General features: G+C 37.4%; 1 protein-coding gene across 7 annotated transcripts in view; it reads right to left on the bottom strand.

The window, feature by feature from the left end:
- Positions 1–19,719, bottom strand: part of Tanc2 (tetratricopeptide repeat, ankyrin repeat and coiled-coil containing 2) — a 319,000-nt gene that overhangs the window by 279,949 nt on the left and 19,332 nt on the right. For all 7 annotated transcript variants that reach the window (NM_001440252.1, XM_087572417.1, XM_087572418.1 and 4 more), the window contains 1 exon segment: positions 8,769–8,858. In NM_001440252.1, the coding sequence (NP_001427181.1) occupies positions 8,769–8,835 (67 nt within the window). In that variant the 5' untranslated portion in view covers positions 8,836–8,858.

Below are 19,719 nucleotides of genomic sequence, written 5' to 3'. Positions count from 1 at the left end.
GAGGATAAACAGATTCTTTTGCAAACCTTTAGACCCATGGTTCTCAATGCTGCAACCCTTTCATACATTCCTTGTGATGTGACCCCCAACCATAACATTATTTCATTGCTACTTCTTAACTGTAATTTTGCTACTGTTATGAACCATAATGTAAATATCTGTGTTTTCCAAAGGTCTTAGATGTCTGCTATGAAAGGACAGTTGACTCCAAAGGAGTTGAGAACTACTGTTTTAAATGTATGTCAAGAGCCACCAAAATAGTAAATATGACTCCTGCCAGGATGCAAGGCCAATCCCATTGAGAAGTTTACACTCAGCAGTGCTCCTTAGTCTTTCCCTGAAGGCCCATCAATCCCACATTTAAGTCTAGGCTAAACTGTCTTCCTAAGAAACTCCCATTCCACTTTAAACTGGATCATCCTGAAACTCACTTCTGTAGGGAAGTCAAGGATCCAGATCTACCTCAGGGAAGACCCCTAAAGGATATGGAATCTCTCTGGCTGCTGAGGGAAGTATGTATCTCTTATCATAATGTCTCTGATGTCTTAAGTTGTACTATTTTGTCAATTCTGACTATTCCAATTAGTACAAGAATAAATAAACTGGGAACTGAGCTGGATATTAAAATCTTCTTTTACTTCCCATTTACTTACCTGGGTTAAGACCTTGCAAGACCACGAGGACAACATAGTCTCCTGTTAAGAGTAAATATTGATTCTTCTACACGGGGCCCTAACTCCTACAGACTTCCAGTTCAATTTGCAAGCCAGGCCTAATGGTAGACAATGCCTCAATTCCAACTATTCGGGGTACAGAAAAAGGCCAGCCTGGATCTATAGAATGAGTTCAAGGTCAGCCTGGATTATTAATTAGGCCTTGTTTCAAAACAAAAAATAAATAGAAAATTTGCAGATACAGAACACTTTCTGGCATATGGGAAGCTGTTAATCCCAAAGATGGGGGAGAAAGAGCACCAACCCAAATCATCACAGCCAAATTAATTAAGGTAAGCAATTAATTAAAGCACTCTTTTTATTCTTGTACACGGGCTGCCTCCCCCTAAGTCAGGGTCCAGAAGGTCAGCATTGAATGTGAGGAAGACAATGCTCTTACAGCTTGGGAGCAGGGGGGTTTCAATAGGGGATTTGGCAGGCAAAATAGGTAATCATAGGTGGTCATATTATAAACAACTTTTTGAACAAAAGACATGATTGCTACAGAACCATTTGCAAGTAAGGCATAACCTAATCCTTGAGAAATAGAGATTTAATTATAAACAGGGACGAACTTAGTCTGTCTTTATATTAAGTGGCTTTTAAGTCTAAGATGAAGGCAAGTTGGTTCTTCACCACCTCTGTGGGTCAGCTTACCTATTGAGGGTGGGTGGGGGAGATGGGACCAGGTAGGTGTTAATAGGCCTGAGTTGGCCCTGAATCATGGGTTTTTAATGAGGAGTGCCCTGACCTCCTGACTGCCTCCTAAATGCAGAAGGAGTACAAAAAGGGTGCCCATAGAAACCAGAAAAAGGCATCAGATCTCCTGGAACTGGAGTTACATACAGGTGGTTATGAGTAGCCATGCGGCTGCTGAGAACTGAACCCAGAAACTACGAGTACAAGTGCTCTTAACTGTAATGATCTCAATTTCCACCCACTTTCTAGCAAATAACATAATCTTATTATGGCTAAATAATATTCATACACACAAACACACCCACAATGTAAGCCTATACACTTCTATTCCAGTGTCTTCATGTAAGGGAGGGAGTGAGGGAAGGAGGGAAGAAGGAGGGAGAGACAGGAAGAGGTAGAGATAGGGAGAGGGAAAGGTGGTGTATCGGAGATAACTAGATCCTATGATACTTCTGTTTTTAGCTTTTTATATTCCCATTAGTCAAGTAGGTTCTTTCCCCTATATCTCATCAGCAGTTGTGGTTATTAGTTTCTATTACAGTAATTCTGCCTGGGGTTTGATGGGGTCTCATAATGGGGTTTTGTTTGGAGCTAGACAGGGTATCAGGTAGCCCAGGCTGGTTTCTAAGTCTTTATATGGCCAAAGGTGACCTTGAACTCTGATCTTTCTGCCTCTACCTCCTGAGTGCTGAGGTTACAAACATGGGCAACCACCAGTTCATATTCAGTACTGGGTATCTTATAGTCATAGACAGTAAACATTTTTTCTTTTGGATATTTTGGCTATTTTACTCGTCAAAATTGTCTGAACAATTAATTCATTTGCCCATTTACTGACTGAATAATTGGAAGGGAGGCAATTTTTTTCAATTCCTTATACAGTCTAGATATTAATTCCCCATTAGATGCCAAAGTTTTTTCTTTGTTCTTTAGGCTGTATCTTCATTTAATGCACTGTTCATTTGGTGTGCAGAAGCTTTTCAATTTCATCAGTCCTTGGTATTATTTCCCAGGCTAAAGAGCTCATTCTTAAGAAGTCCTAGATATGTCTCTATTTAGAAGTGTTTTCTTTTCTTTGTTTTTTAAAGATTTATTTATTTATTATATATAAGTATACTGTAGGTGTCTTAAGACACACCAGAAGAGGGCATCAGATCCCATTACAGATGGTTGTGAGCCACCATGTGGTTGCTGGGAATTGAACTCAGGACCTCTGGGAGAGCAGTCAGTGCTCTTAACCACTGAGCCATCTCTCCAGCCCTAGAAGTGTTTTCTATATGTCTTCTGCTGGTGGTTTCAGAGTTTAAGATCTGTGATATATCTTTGAATTTATTTTTATACAAGTGAGAGATTCTATATGCAAATATTCAGTATGCTCATTACCGATGACGTAAGAGTCTACTTCTTCTCCAGTATACTTTTGGCATCTTTGTCAAAATAAGTTGGTTATAGCTATGTGGTTTATCTGTTTTCCTGGGTCCTTCATTCTATGTCATCAATAAACATGAGATGCATTTTCCTATTCTAGGTTTGTCTTCCATTTCTTCTGCTGATGTTCAAGTTTTCATTATAGAGATTTTTCATTTCCTTGATTAGGTTAATTCCTAGATTATTTCATTTTTGAAGCTGTCATAAATCAGATTTCTTCCATTTTCTTAGTATGTTCAATAATGGTATATAATAAGTTAATGTTTTTATGTTTATTTTTCAACTGGCTATTTTGCTAGAAGTGTGTATCAGATTTAAGAGGTCTTAGGTAGTGTCTTCAGGACCTTCTAAATAAAGGATTCTATCACATACAAATAGACACATTTCTAGTTCTTCATTTTTTACTTGCATCCTTTTTTTGAGGGGGTTATTTGATTTGTTTGACAGTCTTGCTGTAAAATCCAGGCTATCCTGGAATTCACTATGTAGCCTTAAACTCATAGCAATCCTCCTGCCTTATTCTTTCAAGTGTAGGGATTATAAGAGTCAGCCACAACATTCCGTTCATATTTGCTTTTATTTCTTTTTCTTGCTTTATTGCTCTGGCAATGCATTTAAGAAACAGGCTGGGGGTTGGGGATTTAGCTCAGTGGTAGAGCGCTTGCCTAGCAAGAGCAAGGCCCTGGGTTCGGTCCCCAGCTCCGAAAAAAAAGAAAAGAAAAAAAAAAAGAAATAGACTGAATAAGAGTAAAAAGGATAGACATCCTATTCTTAATTCTGGCTCTAGGGAAATATATTCAGTATAATTGGCTGGTGTGTATGTGTGCACCTGTGTGTGTGTGTGTGTGTGTGTGTGTTGTGTGTGTGTGCGCGCGCACGCGCACGCGCACATGCACAGCCTTTATTATATTGACATGTTTCTTCTGGGCTTTTATCATGAAGACATGTTGAACTTGCTTAGAGGGTTTCTGCATCTATGTATGTTCATATTATTACCATACCTGATCTATTATATCCAATGTATTGAGAGCTGCTAATCTAGTTCAAAGTGACTTAATATGTGTATGTGTATATGTATGTATATGTATATATATGAAATAGCAAAAAACTAGAATACTCAGAAAATTAGCATCAAATGAGAGATATTCATTATGATGCATTATGTTATGATGGACTAAGGGTACAATGCTGGAAAGAGGAATCTATTTCTCCTGAAATCTTTTTCTGGCATTGACTTCTCCCTAAGCAACCTTACAATAGCTATAAATGTTGTTTACTATGGTCTTTCCTAATCAAAACTAGAGGTTCCTCCAATTAAAATTTGTAATAAGCAAGTAGAGAAATCATCTAAAATTTTTAATTGTGTGCACATTTCAAGCTAATACAACTAATACAACTATCTAATATAATACTTGCATACAACTGTGGTTAAAGAACTTAACACCACTCACAGTAAGTATTTAAATGTATGCTACCTGAGCCTAGTAGGTCAAGCCTACAGTTAGAATTACTTGGGAGAGGCTGAGGCAGAAGGATTAAATACAAGGTTAGCCAGGGCTACAGAGGAAGTTCAAAGCCAGTCTGAGGCACAAAAAAAAGCATTCCCTGACTACAAATAAAAAGTAGGAAAAGGGTTAAGGATACAGCTTGGGGGGCAATAGTCACGTAGCATATAGGTGCCCCTAAAACGAATGCCAAAGACCACAATAAACAAACAAATAGTATTTGCTGAATCTGAATCAGTTGTATGACAAGGAGAACAAAAGTATTTTCCAAGTTTAAATCTTGACATAAAGGATATTTTAACACTATATATTCATTTGAAGTCAGTTAAACAACTTTCATAGGAAAAATGTGTTATATTTATTAAATATTTTAACCACTATTGTTTCACTAATGATATATCCTACAGATTATATTAACTTACATTTTCATGAGAAGTTTGAGTCACAGAATTACCATGCCCAAAATGCTACTTTGGCATAAAGATTATTTTGAGTTAAAGGGACTTTGAAAACAGCAGATGCAGGAAGGGCACTCTGACTTTCATTTTCCTTCGGTAAAGGAGATAAAACTTCAGTATGAAAGGTACCTTATATATGCCAAGATAAAAGCAACATTCTTATCACTGGAGATAGGGAGCTGCTGCTAAAGCAGGCCTGTATAAACTCTGTTAAACTAACCTTTATCTTCATACCTTCTTCTCCATGATTAACTGGATTAACTGTCCCAGTCCAAGTCTCTTACTTAGTCTTATCACCCAATTTACACTTCTTCCAACCTTGTATATTCATGTGCTAGCTTTAACTCCTTCTCAGTATCTACATTTTCCTATGGGGACCCCATGTACAAACAGAAATCTGCATTCTCTCTCTCTCTCTCTCTCTCTCTCTCTCTCTCTCTCTCTCTACACACACACACACACACACACACACACACACACACACACACACACAGAGCATATGAGGTGTGTCATGTTGTTTGGGGGGCACATGTGTGTGGAGAGTGCGTGCAGAGCTGTGAGAGTGAGTGTTCTCCGGCTTATTCTCTAGACCAGATCCCCAGAGATTGCTGACTAGTCAGCCTAGCAAGGACAGTGAGTTCCGGGTCCAGCGAGAGACTGAGCCTCAAGTGAATAAGGCAAGTAAGAGATAAAGGACCTGGCCTTCATGGATGCATGCACACAGAACCAGAATGTTTTTATGGCAAGAAAGACAGCAGAAAAATCAAAGAAAAACATGACTCCAGGTCAAAGAACTCTAAATCTGTGGGAAAATAGGTTATCCTATTGTATTTAGGGAGTCGAATCCAAAAGAGACTATAGAAGTACAGTGAGGGTAAGTGTGATGGTTTGCATATGCTTGATCCAGGGAATGGCACTAAGGTGTGGCCTTGTTGGAGGAAGTGTGTCACTGTTGGGGGGAGGCGGGAGGGTGTCCTTAGAGTCCCTCCCTCCTCCTAGCTGCCTGAGGATGCTCAGTCTGTTCCTGGTTTCCTTTGGGTGAAGATGTAGACTTCAGCTCCTCCTGCACCATACCTGCCTGGATGCTGCGATGTTGACACACTCCTGCCTTGATGCTAATGGACTGAACCTCTGAACCTGTACGCCAGCTCCAACTAAATGTTGTCCTTTATAAAACTCAAGTTGGTCATGGTGTCTGTTCACAGCAATAAGACCCTAACCAAGACAATAAGTATAGGGCCTATTTTTAAGAATGCATTTTTTTGTTTCTGTTTTTCTTTAAAGAAACCATGAAACTAAAAATGTCTATTTATAGAAATATACTCTAGAAATCCTGGAAGACAAGGAGTCTATGATTGGTATGCATGAAACTTGCCAGACAGGTATACATCGTGAAATACGTTTCCAAAAAAATTTTTAAGACAGTTTCTTTTCCTTTCTGCATTTCACTCACTTCTTGGTGTCAACATCAACATTCTGTTGTTGTGTTCATAAATGGAGCACATATATAGACTTATATATAGACTTAACCAAAATTCCTACAAATAAAACAGTAACAGTCATAGAACTGCACATCTATGATCACAGCACTTGGGAGAGTGTGTCAGGAAGACTGAAAGTATGAACTCTGTCTTTACAGAAGGAGAGGGGAGGGAGAATGAGAATGAATATGCCTGAGTATATATTTGATTATGCATGAAGAGACCATGGGACAGTACCACAAATCTGTAGAAGCACAAACCTATAATCAAAGTTTCTTTTTGTTTTGATTTTAAATGAGCCATGCACAGAGGCACAGCATCTATAATCCCAGCACTCAGGAAACGGAAGCAAGATGATGGCAAATTCAGAGCCAATTCACATGAAAGACGCTTTTTTTGCTTAAAATGTTTATATATTTTTTGAAAAATTTGATATATTCAAATGAAAACTTTATAGTATTAAAGTTACTATTATATCTTAGTAAAAGCACTGTTTTAAAATGTGGTATAAAAATAGACCATTAGAAACAAAATCAGATGTGTAACTTAATACTTAAATCCCTTCTTAAATGAGAAATATTCATTGTATACTCTCAAATTAATTAATATAGAATTATAAATAGTATATCCAATATATACATGGATTTGTATTTGTTTTTGAGACAGGGCCCACTCTGTAGCTCTAGCTGTCCTGGAATTCACGGTGGACACCAAACTGGCCTCTGCCTCACAGAAAGCCCCCGGCCTCTGCCTCAGAGTGCTGGTAACGGCATATGGCATCATACTGCACTTACGCTTGCATTTTAAAGTAAATGACATGTAACAATAATGCCCAATTAGACCAGTTTAAATGTCTTAATTTAACCTTTTTTAAAAATTTGCTTTTTAACAAGGAACCCTTGCTAGTTTTAGGAAAAACCACTATCTCACTTTGAGATATGGACCAAACCAGAATAGAAAAAAATGTCTGGGATCAGGCAAAGTCTTGTCTTTTTAGAATGACAGGGAGATGGAGCGCACAGACCTTGTGATCAGATGGCTTTCTCTGCTTTAGTGTCAAGTCAAATGTAGTGCAACCCTAGTGAGGGGAGACAGGGACAGTTGCCTGCCTCTGGCTGAGGAGCAACACAGAGCAGTCGTCTCAACGGCAGAATGCTTGGCTAGCACATGCAAGACCCTGGTCTCTAGTACAGACCCCTTCTCAAAAACAGGTGGGATCAAGAGCAAGTCAGAGAAAACAGTTTACTCATTAACTCAGTTGCTACAAATATTCAGGTAACATTCATGATTATGAGAACATCTAAATAATTATCTATGAGCTGTTCTAGCAAATAAACCTGAGAAGAAGTTCTAGGAAACTCCAGTACAGAGACAAATCAGAAAGAGTTGAGGGCGCCCTAGGAATCCACCACAGCAGAAGACAGCTTGTGGGACCAAGACCCATGGTCCTGTGCTTGCCCCTGGTCACGTTAGTTTAACTGAAAGGAACAGCCAGTGTCTATCAAAGAGAGCTGAAGAAACTGTGGCCACAATCACTGATGCCAGTAAAGTGAAAAGGCTTTCCTTTAGTTGGTGCAAAATATCACTCAAAATAAGAATAGCCAGAAACCAACAAATATTTGGAAATTAGAAAATGTAAATATCTGAAGTTCGAGAAGTCACAATGTAAATTACAGCATTTGAAATGAGTGATAATGAATATACTACCAATGTAAACTTATAGTAAGCTCAAGAGAAATCAAGGAAAACATTCTAAATACAAAAGTCTACCATCCTTTACCAACAACAAATCTAACGCATTTCTGTTTAATACTGTCTCCCAAAAGTTTTCTTTTACCTAAAAACATGATTTATTCTCCCATTCTTTAAAAATAAAAATAAACACACATATATCTACAACAACAAAAACCATCATAAACTGTAGCACTTAGAAGAGTACTCAATTCTTTGGGACTGGCTCTTACCCTGAAGCCAGCTCTGAGCTAGATCTCACTAGGTAGTCAAGACCAGCCCGCCTTAATCGTGATCCTGCTGCTTCAGCCGTCAGAACACTGGAATTACATGGTGCACCATGGCGCCTTTAATTATATCTTTCTGTATAAATCTATGGGACGATTCCTATTTTTAATGGTTTCTTCCACTAAGAGTATCTATAACTAAAATAAATTCCTATGAGAATTTTAAAAATAAACATAGGTCTAGAGTTTTTAATAAATAGATGTCCAGAAACATTCTCCCATAAAACAGAAATAAGTACTTCTCCTTCACATTTTTCCTTTAATAGACTGTATTAAAGGAAAATATTCAAGTGTTCCTGCCTTCTAATAAAGAATATGACAGTCTATAAAAATGTAAACCTTCTTTTCCTCTAACTTTAATAAACTGCTTAATAAAAATCTGAAGTATGATAGCATTAGTTGGGATCCTTAAGATGGCCTGTACTTCTGAACTGTCACACACAGTAAGTATAGGGTAGTCACTTACCACTTGACCTATTTTTCCGACTTGATTTCCCACCAGTAAGAAGCATCTTGAGACTATTCCGAAACATGGTTGTGCTCTTTTAATATAAAACTACAAAAGAAAGCAGGTAAAATAAGTTTAACAAGACATTTTTCCATTCAACGTATTTGTAAGTTTAATTTTAAAAACAAACCAACAATGAACTGTGTGATACAGCTGTGCCTTTTCCTTTTCTTTTTTTCTCTCTCTTTCCAAAGCCACCCAAAACCTATGTATACTTTTCTTAGTACTCTGGGCTTCACTCTTTAAAGTTCCCCTCTCCCCTCTGCAGCGCCTCTCCCCTCTGCCGTGTGTCGTTTTGTCTACATTGCTTTATGTTCCTGACTGGTCACATGCATGCACCTGCCCAGGCGCTATCTCAGATCCAAGAAAAGAAAACTCATATGTATGCACACATGCACATGTGCGCGCACACACACACACACACACACACACACACACACACACTTATAAAACTGCATACTTCCCATTAGCAAACCAGAATTATTCCACATCTGAAGACTACTTATGTTCACAAACCAGAGCCTCTCTGCACTGCACTGTTCTGGGTCAAAGGAAAACCTGATTGTGTTTTTCATCCCATCCCCTAGTACTTGCTGCAACCATACTGATTTAAAAAGAATCTTCTTTTGTTTCTTGCCTTTCTTCTTTGTACTAAATAGTCATAACACTCTTTTGTATATCTAAAAACAAACAAAGCCTGTCTCTATATTGCCCCGTGATCTAACTTACTGTGCCTGTAGCTTTGCTCTTCTCTACAAAGTTCTCTACAGTGTTATATGTTTTTGTGTGTCCTGTGAGGAAAACTGCACAAACTAAAAACTTTTGTCAACAGAAAATATCCTGATCACAGCACAGAGGTTAGAAAATGTGGAAAAGATTATTAGCACCTATGCAACCCACCATAAAGGTGTATCATACACATCACTGAAAACCCAGAAAGCATCAAAAATAAGTTATATTTGAGATGATAAAAAGCAAGATTTTCTAACTAATTGGATACATGAAGCTCTGTTTAAAACAAATTAAAAACAAAAATAAAAACGAGGGAATCACAGCCAAAGTACTAACAGCGTCTACAATAGAAAGAGATCTCTGAGCAGCTAAATTAAATGCTGGATGTTTTAAAATAGCAACTATTGCTAGACTAAGAGATGACTTTCGGGGTTGGGGATTTAGCTCAGCAGTAGAGCACTTGCCTAGCAAGCGCAAGGCCCTGGGTTCAGTCTCCAGCTCCGAAAAAAAGAAAAAAGAAGAAGAAAAAAAAGAAGAAAAAAAAAAGAGATGACTTTCAACAGACAGAAGGGCAGGAAACAATAGAGATGTCTTCCAAGAGTCTGACTGAACTCTGCACTGTTTAATGACGATTAGGTAAAAAGGTTGTTTTAAAACAAAAGAAGATTCTAACTGAAAGTAGGCACCAATCAGGAAGTCTATTCTCAGGCAGGGAGGTGGCTCAGCCTCTGTAGGCATTTGCCACGAAGACTAATGACCCAACTTCTGTTCCTGAAACTTACATGGCAAAAGACAGAACCTATTATCTCAAGTTGACCTCTAACCTTCGCACATGAACCACTGCACAAACACGCCCATATATTCACACAATTAAAAATAAATGTTAAAAAAAATCTAAATTTTAAAATTTTTAGAAAACTAAAAATGAAATGAAAATTATTTTTAGAAAGCAAAGCAAACAATATTTGCTAGCAGAAATGCAAAAAAGGAAGCTCTTCCAATAGAAAAATAATATTTAAAAGTCAGGTATACAAGAAGAGTCACAGAACAGGTTAACATGTTGCCACATATGAACTGCAAAATAGTATCAATATCAAAAGCCTGATAACGTAAAGGGCTGGGAGCAGATGAGAGGCACAGAGCTTCCCGTACACTCAAGGCCCCAGGTTCACTCCTAGCACTAAATAAAGCAGAGGCAAACTGAAAATGCCGACAACTACCTAGCAGGAAGAAGTAGTGTAGATGAATTAAGTTTCTAAGATACTGTTGTCTGGAAATAGTTATACTAAATAATGCTGTAATTGGGACAGTCTCCATCTGATGGAATCTGGGGTGCAAAGGTGAGTGCGCACGTCACAGCTCAGCAATGTGGACAGCAGACATACAGATTATATGTAAATGTTAACTCAAAAGAACCAAATAAACAAAATTTGAGCTCTAATGATTTCATGCTTAAATATTTAGCAAGAACATACTAATGAGTACATTTACTCTGAAATGAATCAAAAATGATATAGACGAAGTTATGCAGAGGTAGATATGATATAAAAGCAATCACAGCAAAAACACCCTAACCAGAGAACTGGGCATGGCTTTAATCCCAGCACTCAAGGCAGAGGCAGATGGATCTCTGTGAGTTCCAGGCCAACCAGAGCTACAAAGTGAGACCTTATCTCAAACACTTCCCCAACCCTAAGACAAACAAACAAAACTGTTAACTACGTATCTTAAGCAGTGGCTACTCATGCATTAACTAAAACTATTTAAGATTTAAATAACTGTGTTGTCAATGACTTAGAGTTGCTCCTCACTTCTGAGAATTGCCCTTTGCTCAGTGGAATCACCTTGCCCGGAAAGGTTCGTGTCTCACTGTCCTGTGGAAGGCTCTCAGTCAATGATTAAAACAGAAATACAAAAGATGACATTTCTTAACTCCAGGAGAGGAGGACTGTGTGATAAGATTCATATATAAAGTCTTCGACAATATGTCTCATGTTTTATTTTTTATAACGTCATCTGAGGGGCTAGAGAGATCACTTGGTGGATTAGAGCACAGTACAAGGACCTAAGTTGAGCTCCAACTACCCTTGTGGAAACACTGGGTGGGTGGTAACCCCAAATTGTAGGGACTAAAGGCAGGAAGACTGCCAGCCCAGCCCTGGGTTCATGAGACCCTGTCTTAAAGAAACAATGTGGAATAGTGATAAAGCATGATACTAAACGTCTTCCTCTGGCCTCCAAGAGGGTAAACAAACAAGTGTGCAGGCCCTCACCATGAACACGGGAACATGTACCACATACACACATGCACGCACACTTGTTCAGTGTTAACTCCCCACTAAATACAAGCCATAGGACAGCAAAAGGCTGCTTAATGCGCTGCTGTGTGGATAAGCTGGAATACACAGGGAACACTGTATTTTTGTCTGTATATCACTGTCCACATCAAACCCTTGCAGAGAAGGTTGATTTTTACAAATTTGAAAAAAAAAAAAAAGGAGAAATGGGAAAGGGGGAATTATGTAATTATACTCTCAAAAAATAAAAGAAATATTTTTTCTAAAAAAGAAATGGAGGAATAAAAAAGGAAAAAAGAGTTGGAGGGAGATTCTATTAACAGGGAAATATTTAAATCTTTTCACAGAGATACTATAAAATAGGGAATATAATGCATGGTTTTAAAAGACACAGTATATCTATTTGTTCTAAACCTCCCCAATGCTTATCCCTAAGGGGGAAAGGGAACAAGCCAGAGTGATATGCACAGCATGGTCTTACTATTACAATATTTTAATGTATACACTCATGGGCAAATATAACATGGACACATGAGGAAATACATGGAAAATTTTACATAATTCCCACAGGAGGTGCATACAGGATAAAAAAAAACGTGGAATAAATAAAATTCAATGTGGCACACTTGTTCATCATCTCCATTTCAAATGTTTTTATTACCCCAAAGTAATTCACCATTGAAAACAGCACAAATTATAATTACTAAGTAAGTAAAATTCACTGTGAAACTCCACAAAGGAGATAAACTATCAGAGTGGAGGGTGAGAGAGTTCTCTTAACAAATACTTGGCTTTCAAGTTGACTGTCTCCTCAGGGAATTTCCCTATCAATCTACAATGTCCCATTATATGACACTAACACATACACCAAAAACATGGAAATCATTTGAGAGATTAGATTTGTTGATTCTTTCATTCTCTTACCATCCAATAAAATATTTTAATGCTAGACTACATAGGACTTTTGTTACTAGTTCAACGAAAGGTCACATGAAAAGGTGTCCTGACAGAACTGCAACTAAAGTCTCATGTCATTTGCTCTCCTCAGTTTCTCCCAGCCATTAAAAAAAAAAAAAAAACCAGATCTACCTTGTCTCTCAAGTTTAGAGGAATAAGTCTAAGAACTAAGCAGTGTCAGATAACATCAAGAAATAACCAAACATATGTAAACACTGTAAAACTTCTTATTTTAGCACATACTATGGCAAAAAAAAAATCAAAAATTTTATTCTAAGGGTTTGCAATGTTTCTCAATTCTAAGATATTTGACATAATAAATGGCCTACTGCTTTGGGTCTTTTTTCTAGTATTAGCTATAAATATATAAAATGTCTTCTAGTCTTTTATTTATTTGGTGCTTATTAAGATCAAACTAAGTATAATCCTTGAACAGGCAATACAGAGAAGGGAATCATTTTTAAAGGTTAATAAATAGTTCTTGACTAAAATGAACATCTAGTATGGTAGTGAGAGTTTAGGAGAAATGAACCCAAGTACAATTCACAACAAACAAGAAAAGAAGATTAGAGACTTAGTGAACAAGCATGTAACGTGCATGCTTCAGCATAAGAGAATAATGTCTGTTAATAATCCCTCACAGTAAATACGAAGTCACCTTTACACAAAAAGCTTAGCAGCTAATGATTTTACCATCCTGCAGAAGAGCAGAGTGCTAACTAGTCTTGCTCCCCTCTAGCTCTAGGGTCAGCTCCTAGGCATGCCCAATATCTGCAGCCCATGCAGGCTTTGTCTTCTGAAAGGAGTTTCAAAGCTGTTTCTGAGTACTGGCTTTAAAAATCAAAATATCTAAAACATACTCACTGAGAATCACCTTGCAGTTTGTATCCTAATTCTGGAGCCCTATCTGCACACCATTAGATAATTTTTAAAAGCTTTTCCTCAATTATTTTCCTCAAAATTCTTGATTTGTCTACTTGGGGCTGTAGACCAAGGCAATTGTTAGTAATGGCTGCACTGTAATTTCATCAATCATTCTTGCACAGACACCATTACTGTTCTTAACAGGAAAACCTCATTACAGCTTGAGCAAAGCTTAAGTGTTGAAGAAAATTAAAACAAGAAAACAGGTAAGGGCTGCAACATCCTGAAAACAGAGTAATCTGATTCCCCAGATATTTATTCCTTATCTTCCAAGAAAAGTTACTCTCATTAAGCAAAAATTTTATATGAATAAAAAAGACTGTAGTTATTAGAGACATCTTAAATACCAACCCACTAGTCTAAAAGATCATCATAGTTAATTAAGATATTTCTAACTGTACTCATGCAAAATATTTACTTAAATAAGACCCAAAGGGAACAAAATTCTGTAAACAATACAAATGCAGAGAGGATGACCAAATATGTAGCTCAGTTAATATCAATGAGATCAAAACATAAAAATCTGTGGGTAAGGACTTTAAGGAAAAGTCTGGAGACACAACCGCCACCTTGCTAGCATAGGGGAAAAGCCACTATGAAAGATGATAAAGAAATATAAAGGATCTTATGCCCTTAATGACCTTGGAGAACAGTCATAAACTATGGACTGCCTATATGTTGATTTCCTATTATCAAAGGCAAAAATTAAGCCAATGTATTTAGATTTGTTATATGAGGCCAAGCACAATCCTAACTGAATATGTAAAGTCTAGGAAAAAGAACCAGGAACTAGTTCAAGAAAGGCATGTATTCCCTAGAACACTCGAAATATCACTTAACAGTAGGTGTTAACACTGGTAGTATTAAATTACTTATCAGTAAAATGATGGAATAGTGAGATGTTGGCACACATAAAACTCAATTATTAAAATTAGGTAATATAATAATTAAGATAAAAATCCAGTAAGCAGAGGATCAAAGAAGAAGTGGTTCTAGCCCTGAGAGATGTTCTTGGAGAAGTGGGAAGGAATGAGGAGTAAGCCTTCTGTAATGACAGCTTAGGCGATCCCAGGTTACCTATTCAACATGTAAGCTGCTATAACAATGCTGGGGCATGAACTGTATGAATTCAAAACTGGTGTTATAAACTTAGTGAAAAATTAAAGTTCAAGTAAGGAAGATGAGTTTAGAGAGTAAACACAAGTAGAACTGTGTATTCTAGTTTCTGTGGAGTAAAATTTTAAATTATTTTAGATTTGCTCATTTTTATTTTATGTGTATGGGTGTTTTGCCCACACATATGTCTGCCTGTTCTGCAAGCATGCAGTGTCTGCGGAGGCCAGAATAAATGAAGATCACTAAAAAGTACTTTGACTGACAGAACATGAAATTTGCTTTAAAATTAAAGAACAATATTGTGTAGGCATTGAGGGAGGGGGAAGTAGAGTATTTAACAATCTAGAATGGAAGGGATTGCTAAAATCAAGGTTCAAATTCCAGAAGCCATGAAGGAAAATTATTTAATGTATAAAAATTGTAAAACCCATAAAATAGAAGATGCCATACTGAAATCAAATAGCAAGCAAATACTTGATTGGGAGAAACCAAAATAATAGGTTGTTTGAGTTATATAAAGAACTCCAATAAATCAATAAAAATCACTAACATAAAAATATAAGCAAAACGTCCAAACCAGAAAATACAGATGATCTCACACACAAGGTTAGTTATTCAACCTTCCTAAAAGTAGGGAAAAGCCAATTTAAATAATGCTTAATTCACCTGACAAAAATCAAAGTCACAGCATCCACCATGAGCAAGAGCTAGAGACCAGGGGGTCTTCTTTCTACAACTGTAGCTGTGTGCACAGAGTGGTTACCTCTGGAAAGGTGACTTGGTCACATCTCTCAACATTTTAAATACACTCTGATATTCTTCTAGAAAGCTATTCTAGAAAAAGGGCACATGCACTAAGAAACACACAAGCACACTCACTGCAAGCATTGCTCAGTTCAAACTGCTGAAGCAGGAAAAGAGACCTGAGACACACTGGGTGGAAACACTAAGTGTGGAATACGTACAATATGATCCCTTCATGCAGAAAAGACAAACACGTATTTGTATGTACATACATACCACTGCACGACAAGATACCCAACATAAGAACCCCTTAAGGTCTGTAATTCCAGTTCCAAGGCATCTGAAGCCCTCCTGTCTTCCACTGGCATCTGCATGCACACAGTACACATACATACATTCAGGCAAAATACTCATATATGAAATATACCTTAATAAGTAAAAACATTTTAAAGTACATTCAAGTCAGATGCAGTGGCACAGCACCTCGAATCCTAGTTATTCAGAAGACTCAGGCTTAAGGACCACAAATTCTAGCCCCACATAGACAACACAGTCAATTGTATCTCAAAATTAAAATTATATACATATATGTGTGTATGTATGTGTGTATGTGTGCATATGTATATATGTATACATACACATACATACATATAGATATACTGACACTTTAGAAAACAAAAATAAAGGAAATGTTCTCAAAATAGAAGTTATGATGTTAATTCCAGAGGATAGACTCAGGGAACTGTGATCATTTCTGAAAATGTAAGAGTTTCTAAAAGACAAATAAATAAAGGAAAAAAATTTAAAAAAATATAAAGAAAACCTTTCCATGGTATAGCAGTGGGAATTGTGCCCAAGTCCTTATTTATGCATTTCATCACTGAGCTATATCCCCAGCCTCATTTTATTTTGTTTTATTTTATTTTATTTTATTTTATTTTATTTTATTTTTGAGACAGTCTTATTAAGTTGCCTGGACAGGCTTAGAATTCACTCTGTAGCCAGACAGACCTTGGATTTAAGATCTTCCTAATTCAAGTTCCCCAAGTGGTTGTGTTTAGAGGTCTGAGCCATCAGGCTCAGCCATTACAAAATAATCTTCCACTACAACATTCTGGAGGCTGAACTGACCAAGACCTACATATAACTGCAGAAGAGAGATTAAAGACCCTTGCAAAGTAATACACTTCCCTCAACACATTGCTAAAAATGTCAAAATACAAAAGAAAAATATTGTGTACTGCCTTTTCAGCATACGAGGAAATAACAAAATAAGCATATATGCTAATTTTTAAAGAAATAATTCAAGATGGATAAATCAAAAACATTTGTTGTCTAGCCTATTAAGTGGTTTATCTATAACACCTAAAGAGAGCTCTGAAAACTTGCCAGAGCAGATACCAAGTCCTTCGATAAAAAAGTTCCAACACCTCAAAACATTTGCAGCCAATGGTGGGCTAAAGTAAACTATGGTAGAATAAAGTCCCAGGAGGTAAGTAAACAGACTGATGCAGGCTCACATAGTGACTAGACAGGTGAACATGCCTTCGCCTGTCACCATTCTTTCATAAAACCGCTACTGTGTAACCAAAACCTGTGGAGGCTGAGAAGGAGAAAACAAGACAAACTAATATTTGCCACATGGCTCCAAACTCATTCACCTTTATCAGTCCTGAAAAGAGACCTAAGCCCTTTGGGTGAAACTTCTTTGCCAGCTGGTCCAGTAGTAAACTTCATGAGTAGAAGACACTACCAAGATGTTGTGGGGAAGGAAGGGTTTGGCTTCTTCTCTGGTATTTGGGTCCTCAGACAGCTTCTCTAGCGTCAAACTATTCAATATAGTGTGTGCAACTCCTCCAGTCTCCCACCCTGCTTTGCACAGCAGCAGCAGCACCAGTCAGCACCCACATTCTGGTGGTTTTATACAGGAACACTCTTGGAAAACGCCAGTATAATTTGGCACGGTGGGACGCAAGTCCTACAGCTCAACTTTCAAGGACGTTCCACCTGTGTGATAACCTCCATACAATTTCTCTCATTCAGAGAGCCATGATCGTACCCTTTCCAGCAGAGTCTAGATATGTGGAGCACTTTCTAAGTGCAGGAATAATGGTTTCTTCTTCTATCTTTATAGTCTATATTCCTCTTTCTAACCAATCTCTCACTTCTCCAATTCCCTTTTATAATTATTAATTCATTATACTAAATATTCCCCACTTGAATTACTACACAGTACTTTCATAACTGGACTCACAACAGACACAAAAGCCAAACTACATAATTCCATTATAATTCATGTACATAAAATAGAAGTCTAGGCAAAGCTAAAAGTTAAAATAAAAGGGGACTATTGGTTGGAAGGGAAAGGGACAAGTTCATACAATGAAGCATGAACAAAACTTCACTAGAAGATAAATATGTCCTTTATGTTGTTTCAAGTAACAGTCACACAGACTGTGACAGCTAGTTTTATGTCAAATTTGACACAAGAGTTATCTGAAAAGAGGGAGCCTCAATTGAGAAAATGTCCCCATAAAACTCAAGCTGTGGTGCATCTGCAATTAGTGATTGATGAGAGAGGGCCCAGCCTATTGTGAGTGGTGCTGGAGGTTCTGGGTTCTATATGAAAGCAGGCTGCATAAGCCACAGGGAGCAGGCCAGTAAGCAGCACCCTGTCATGGCCTCTGCATCAGCTCCTGCCTCCAGGCTCCTGCCGTTTGAATTCCTGTTCAGACTTCCTTCAACAGGGGTGTGGAAGTGTAAGCCAAATAAACCCTTTTCTTCATAACTTGTTGTTGGTCATGGTGTTTCATCACAGCAAGAGAAACTCTAAGTCAGATGGTATAAACAATTGTGAAAATTCATTAAACTGAACCTTACTTTATTTACCTTTTATTCCTTGTAGGTCATATCTCAATTAAAAGAGAAAAGAAGAAATCTATGGCTCCATGGAGAAATATCAGATTATAAAACAGGGCAGGAATGTGGCAGAGCCTCGAGGATCATGTTCTAGAAAGCAAGGAAGTACTGAAAATGATAATTAGGGTATACACTAGAAAATCTGTTTGAGCTATTCCATTGATTCAACAGGAAACAACTAGAGCACTAAGCCACAGAAAGGATTATAACCCACTGAGGAAAACCAACTCCACAAACACACAGACATGTGCATGTGCATCTCTACTCAGGCACACACATAAATACACACACACATAAAATAGGAAATTTTTTAAATACATAAATCGGGTAGTAGCTGGAAAGACAATTGAGGTCAAAAGAACATTGTCTTTTTAACATGAAAGAGAAGAAATGGCAGGTTAGATGAGAATGTGTTAATTAGAAAAGAAAATAATTGTTGAATTAGCATTCCTTTTTATTTTACTTATTTGATTATTGGGGTTTTTTGTTTTTGTTTTCTTTTTGGTTTGCTTGTTCCATTTTGTTTTGCTTTTGAGACAGGGTCTCTCTACATAGACCTTGCTGTCTTAAAACTCCCTCTGTAAGACCAGGCTGGCCTTGAACTTAAGAGATCTGCCTTCTTCTACCTCCTGAGTGCTGGGATTAGAGGCATGTTCCACCACAACTGGCTGAAGTGGCATTCTTAAATATACAGCAGGAGACAGCTTACTGCACAAAAAGAAGAAAGAAAGAAAGAAAGAAAGAAAGAAAGAAAGAGAGAGAGAGAGAGAGAGAAAGAAAGAAAGAAAGAAAGAAAGAAAACCTCTTCATCATATGTACATTTAAATGCTAGTAGATGCCTAAAAGTGGCTTCTAGTGGACTTCTCTTCAACTTTTTTCAGTAAAGAATTAAGAAAAGTCATTAGCTAAGAAGAAGAATGGAAAGTATTAAAAGTGTAAGGTGAGTGCAAAAAAACTTTGAAAAACTCACCCATTCTGCTCCTGCACTATATAACGTGATGACCTGGAAGGAATAAGGTCTTACTTGAGGTTTGTGGTCATGAATTTAAAATAAAACCAATCAGTAATGTTGTATGCTTTTCACAAACCACATTCAGCTTCATGGGTGCAGGCATGGAAAAAGTAGAAAGCTGGATTTAACAGGAATGCAGTTTTGGCTCTGTGAGGACAATGAATGAAGAAAATGTGAGAGCGGTGTATAACCCAATAGTACAAAACTG

Source organism: Rattus norvegicus, chromosome 10 (genome assembly GCF_021556685.1).
Source record: "Rattus norvegicus strain SHRSP/BbbUtx chromosome 10, alternate assembly SHRSP_T2T, whole genome shotgun sequence".
NCBI lineage: Eukaryota > Metazoa > Chordata > Mammalia > Rodentia > Muridae > Rattus > Rattus norvegicus.
Note: the sequence above shows the minus strand (reverse complement) of the source record. Positions and strands in the feature narration are given on the sequence as shown.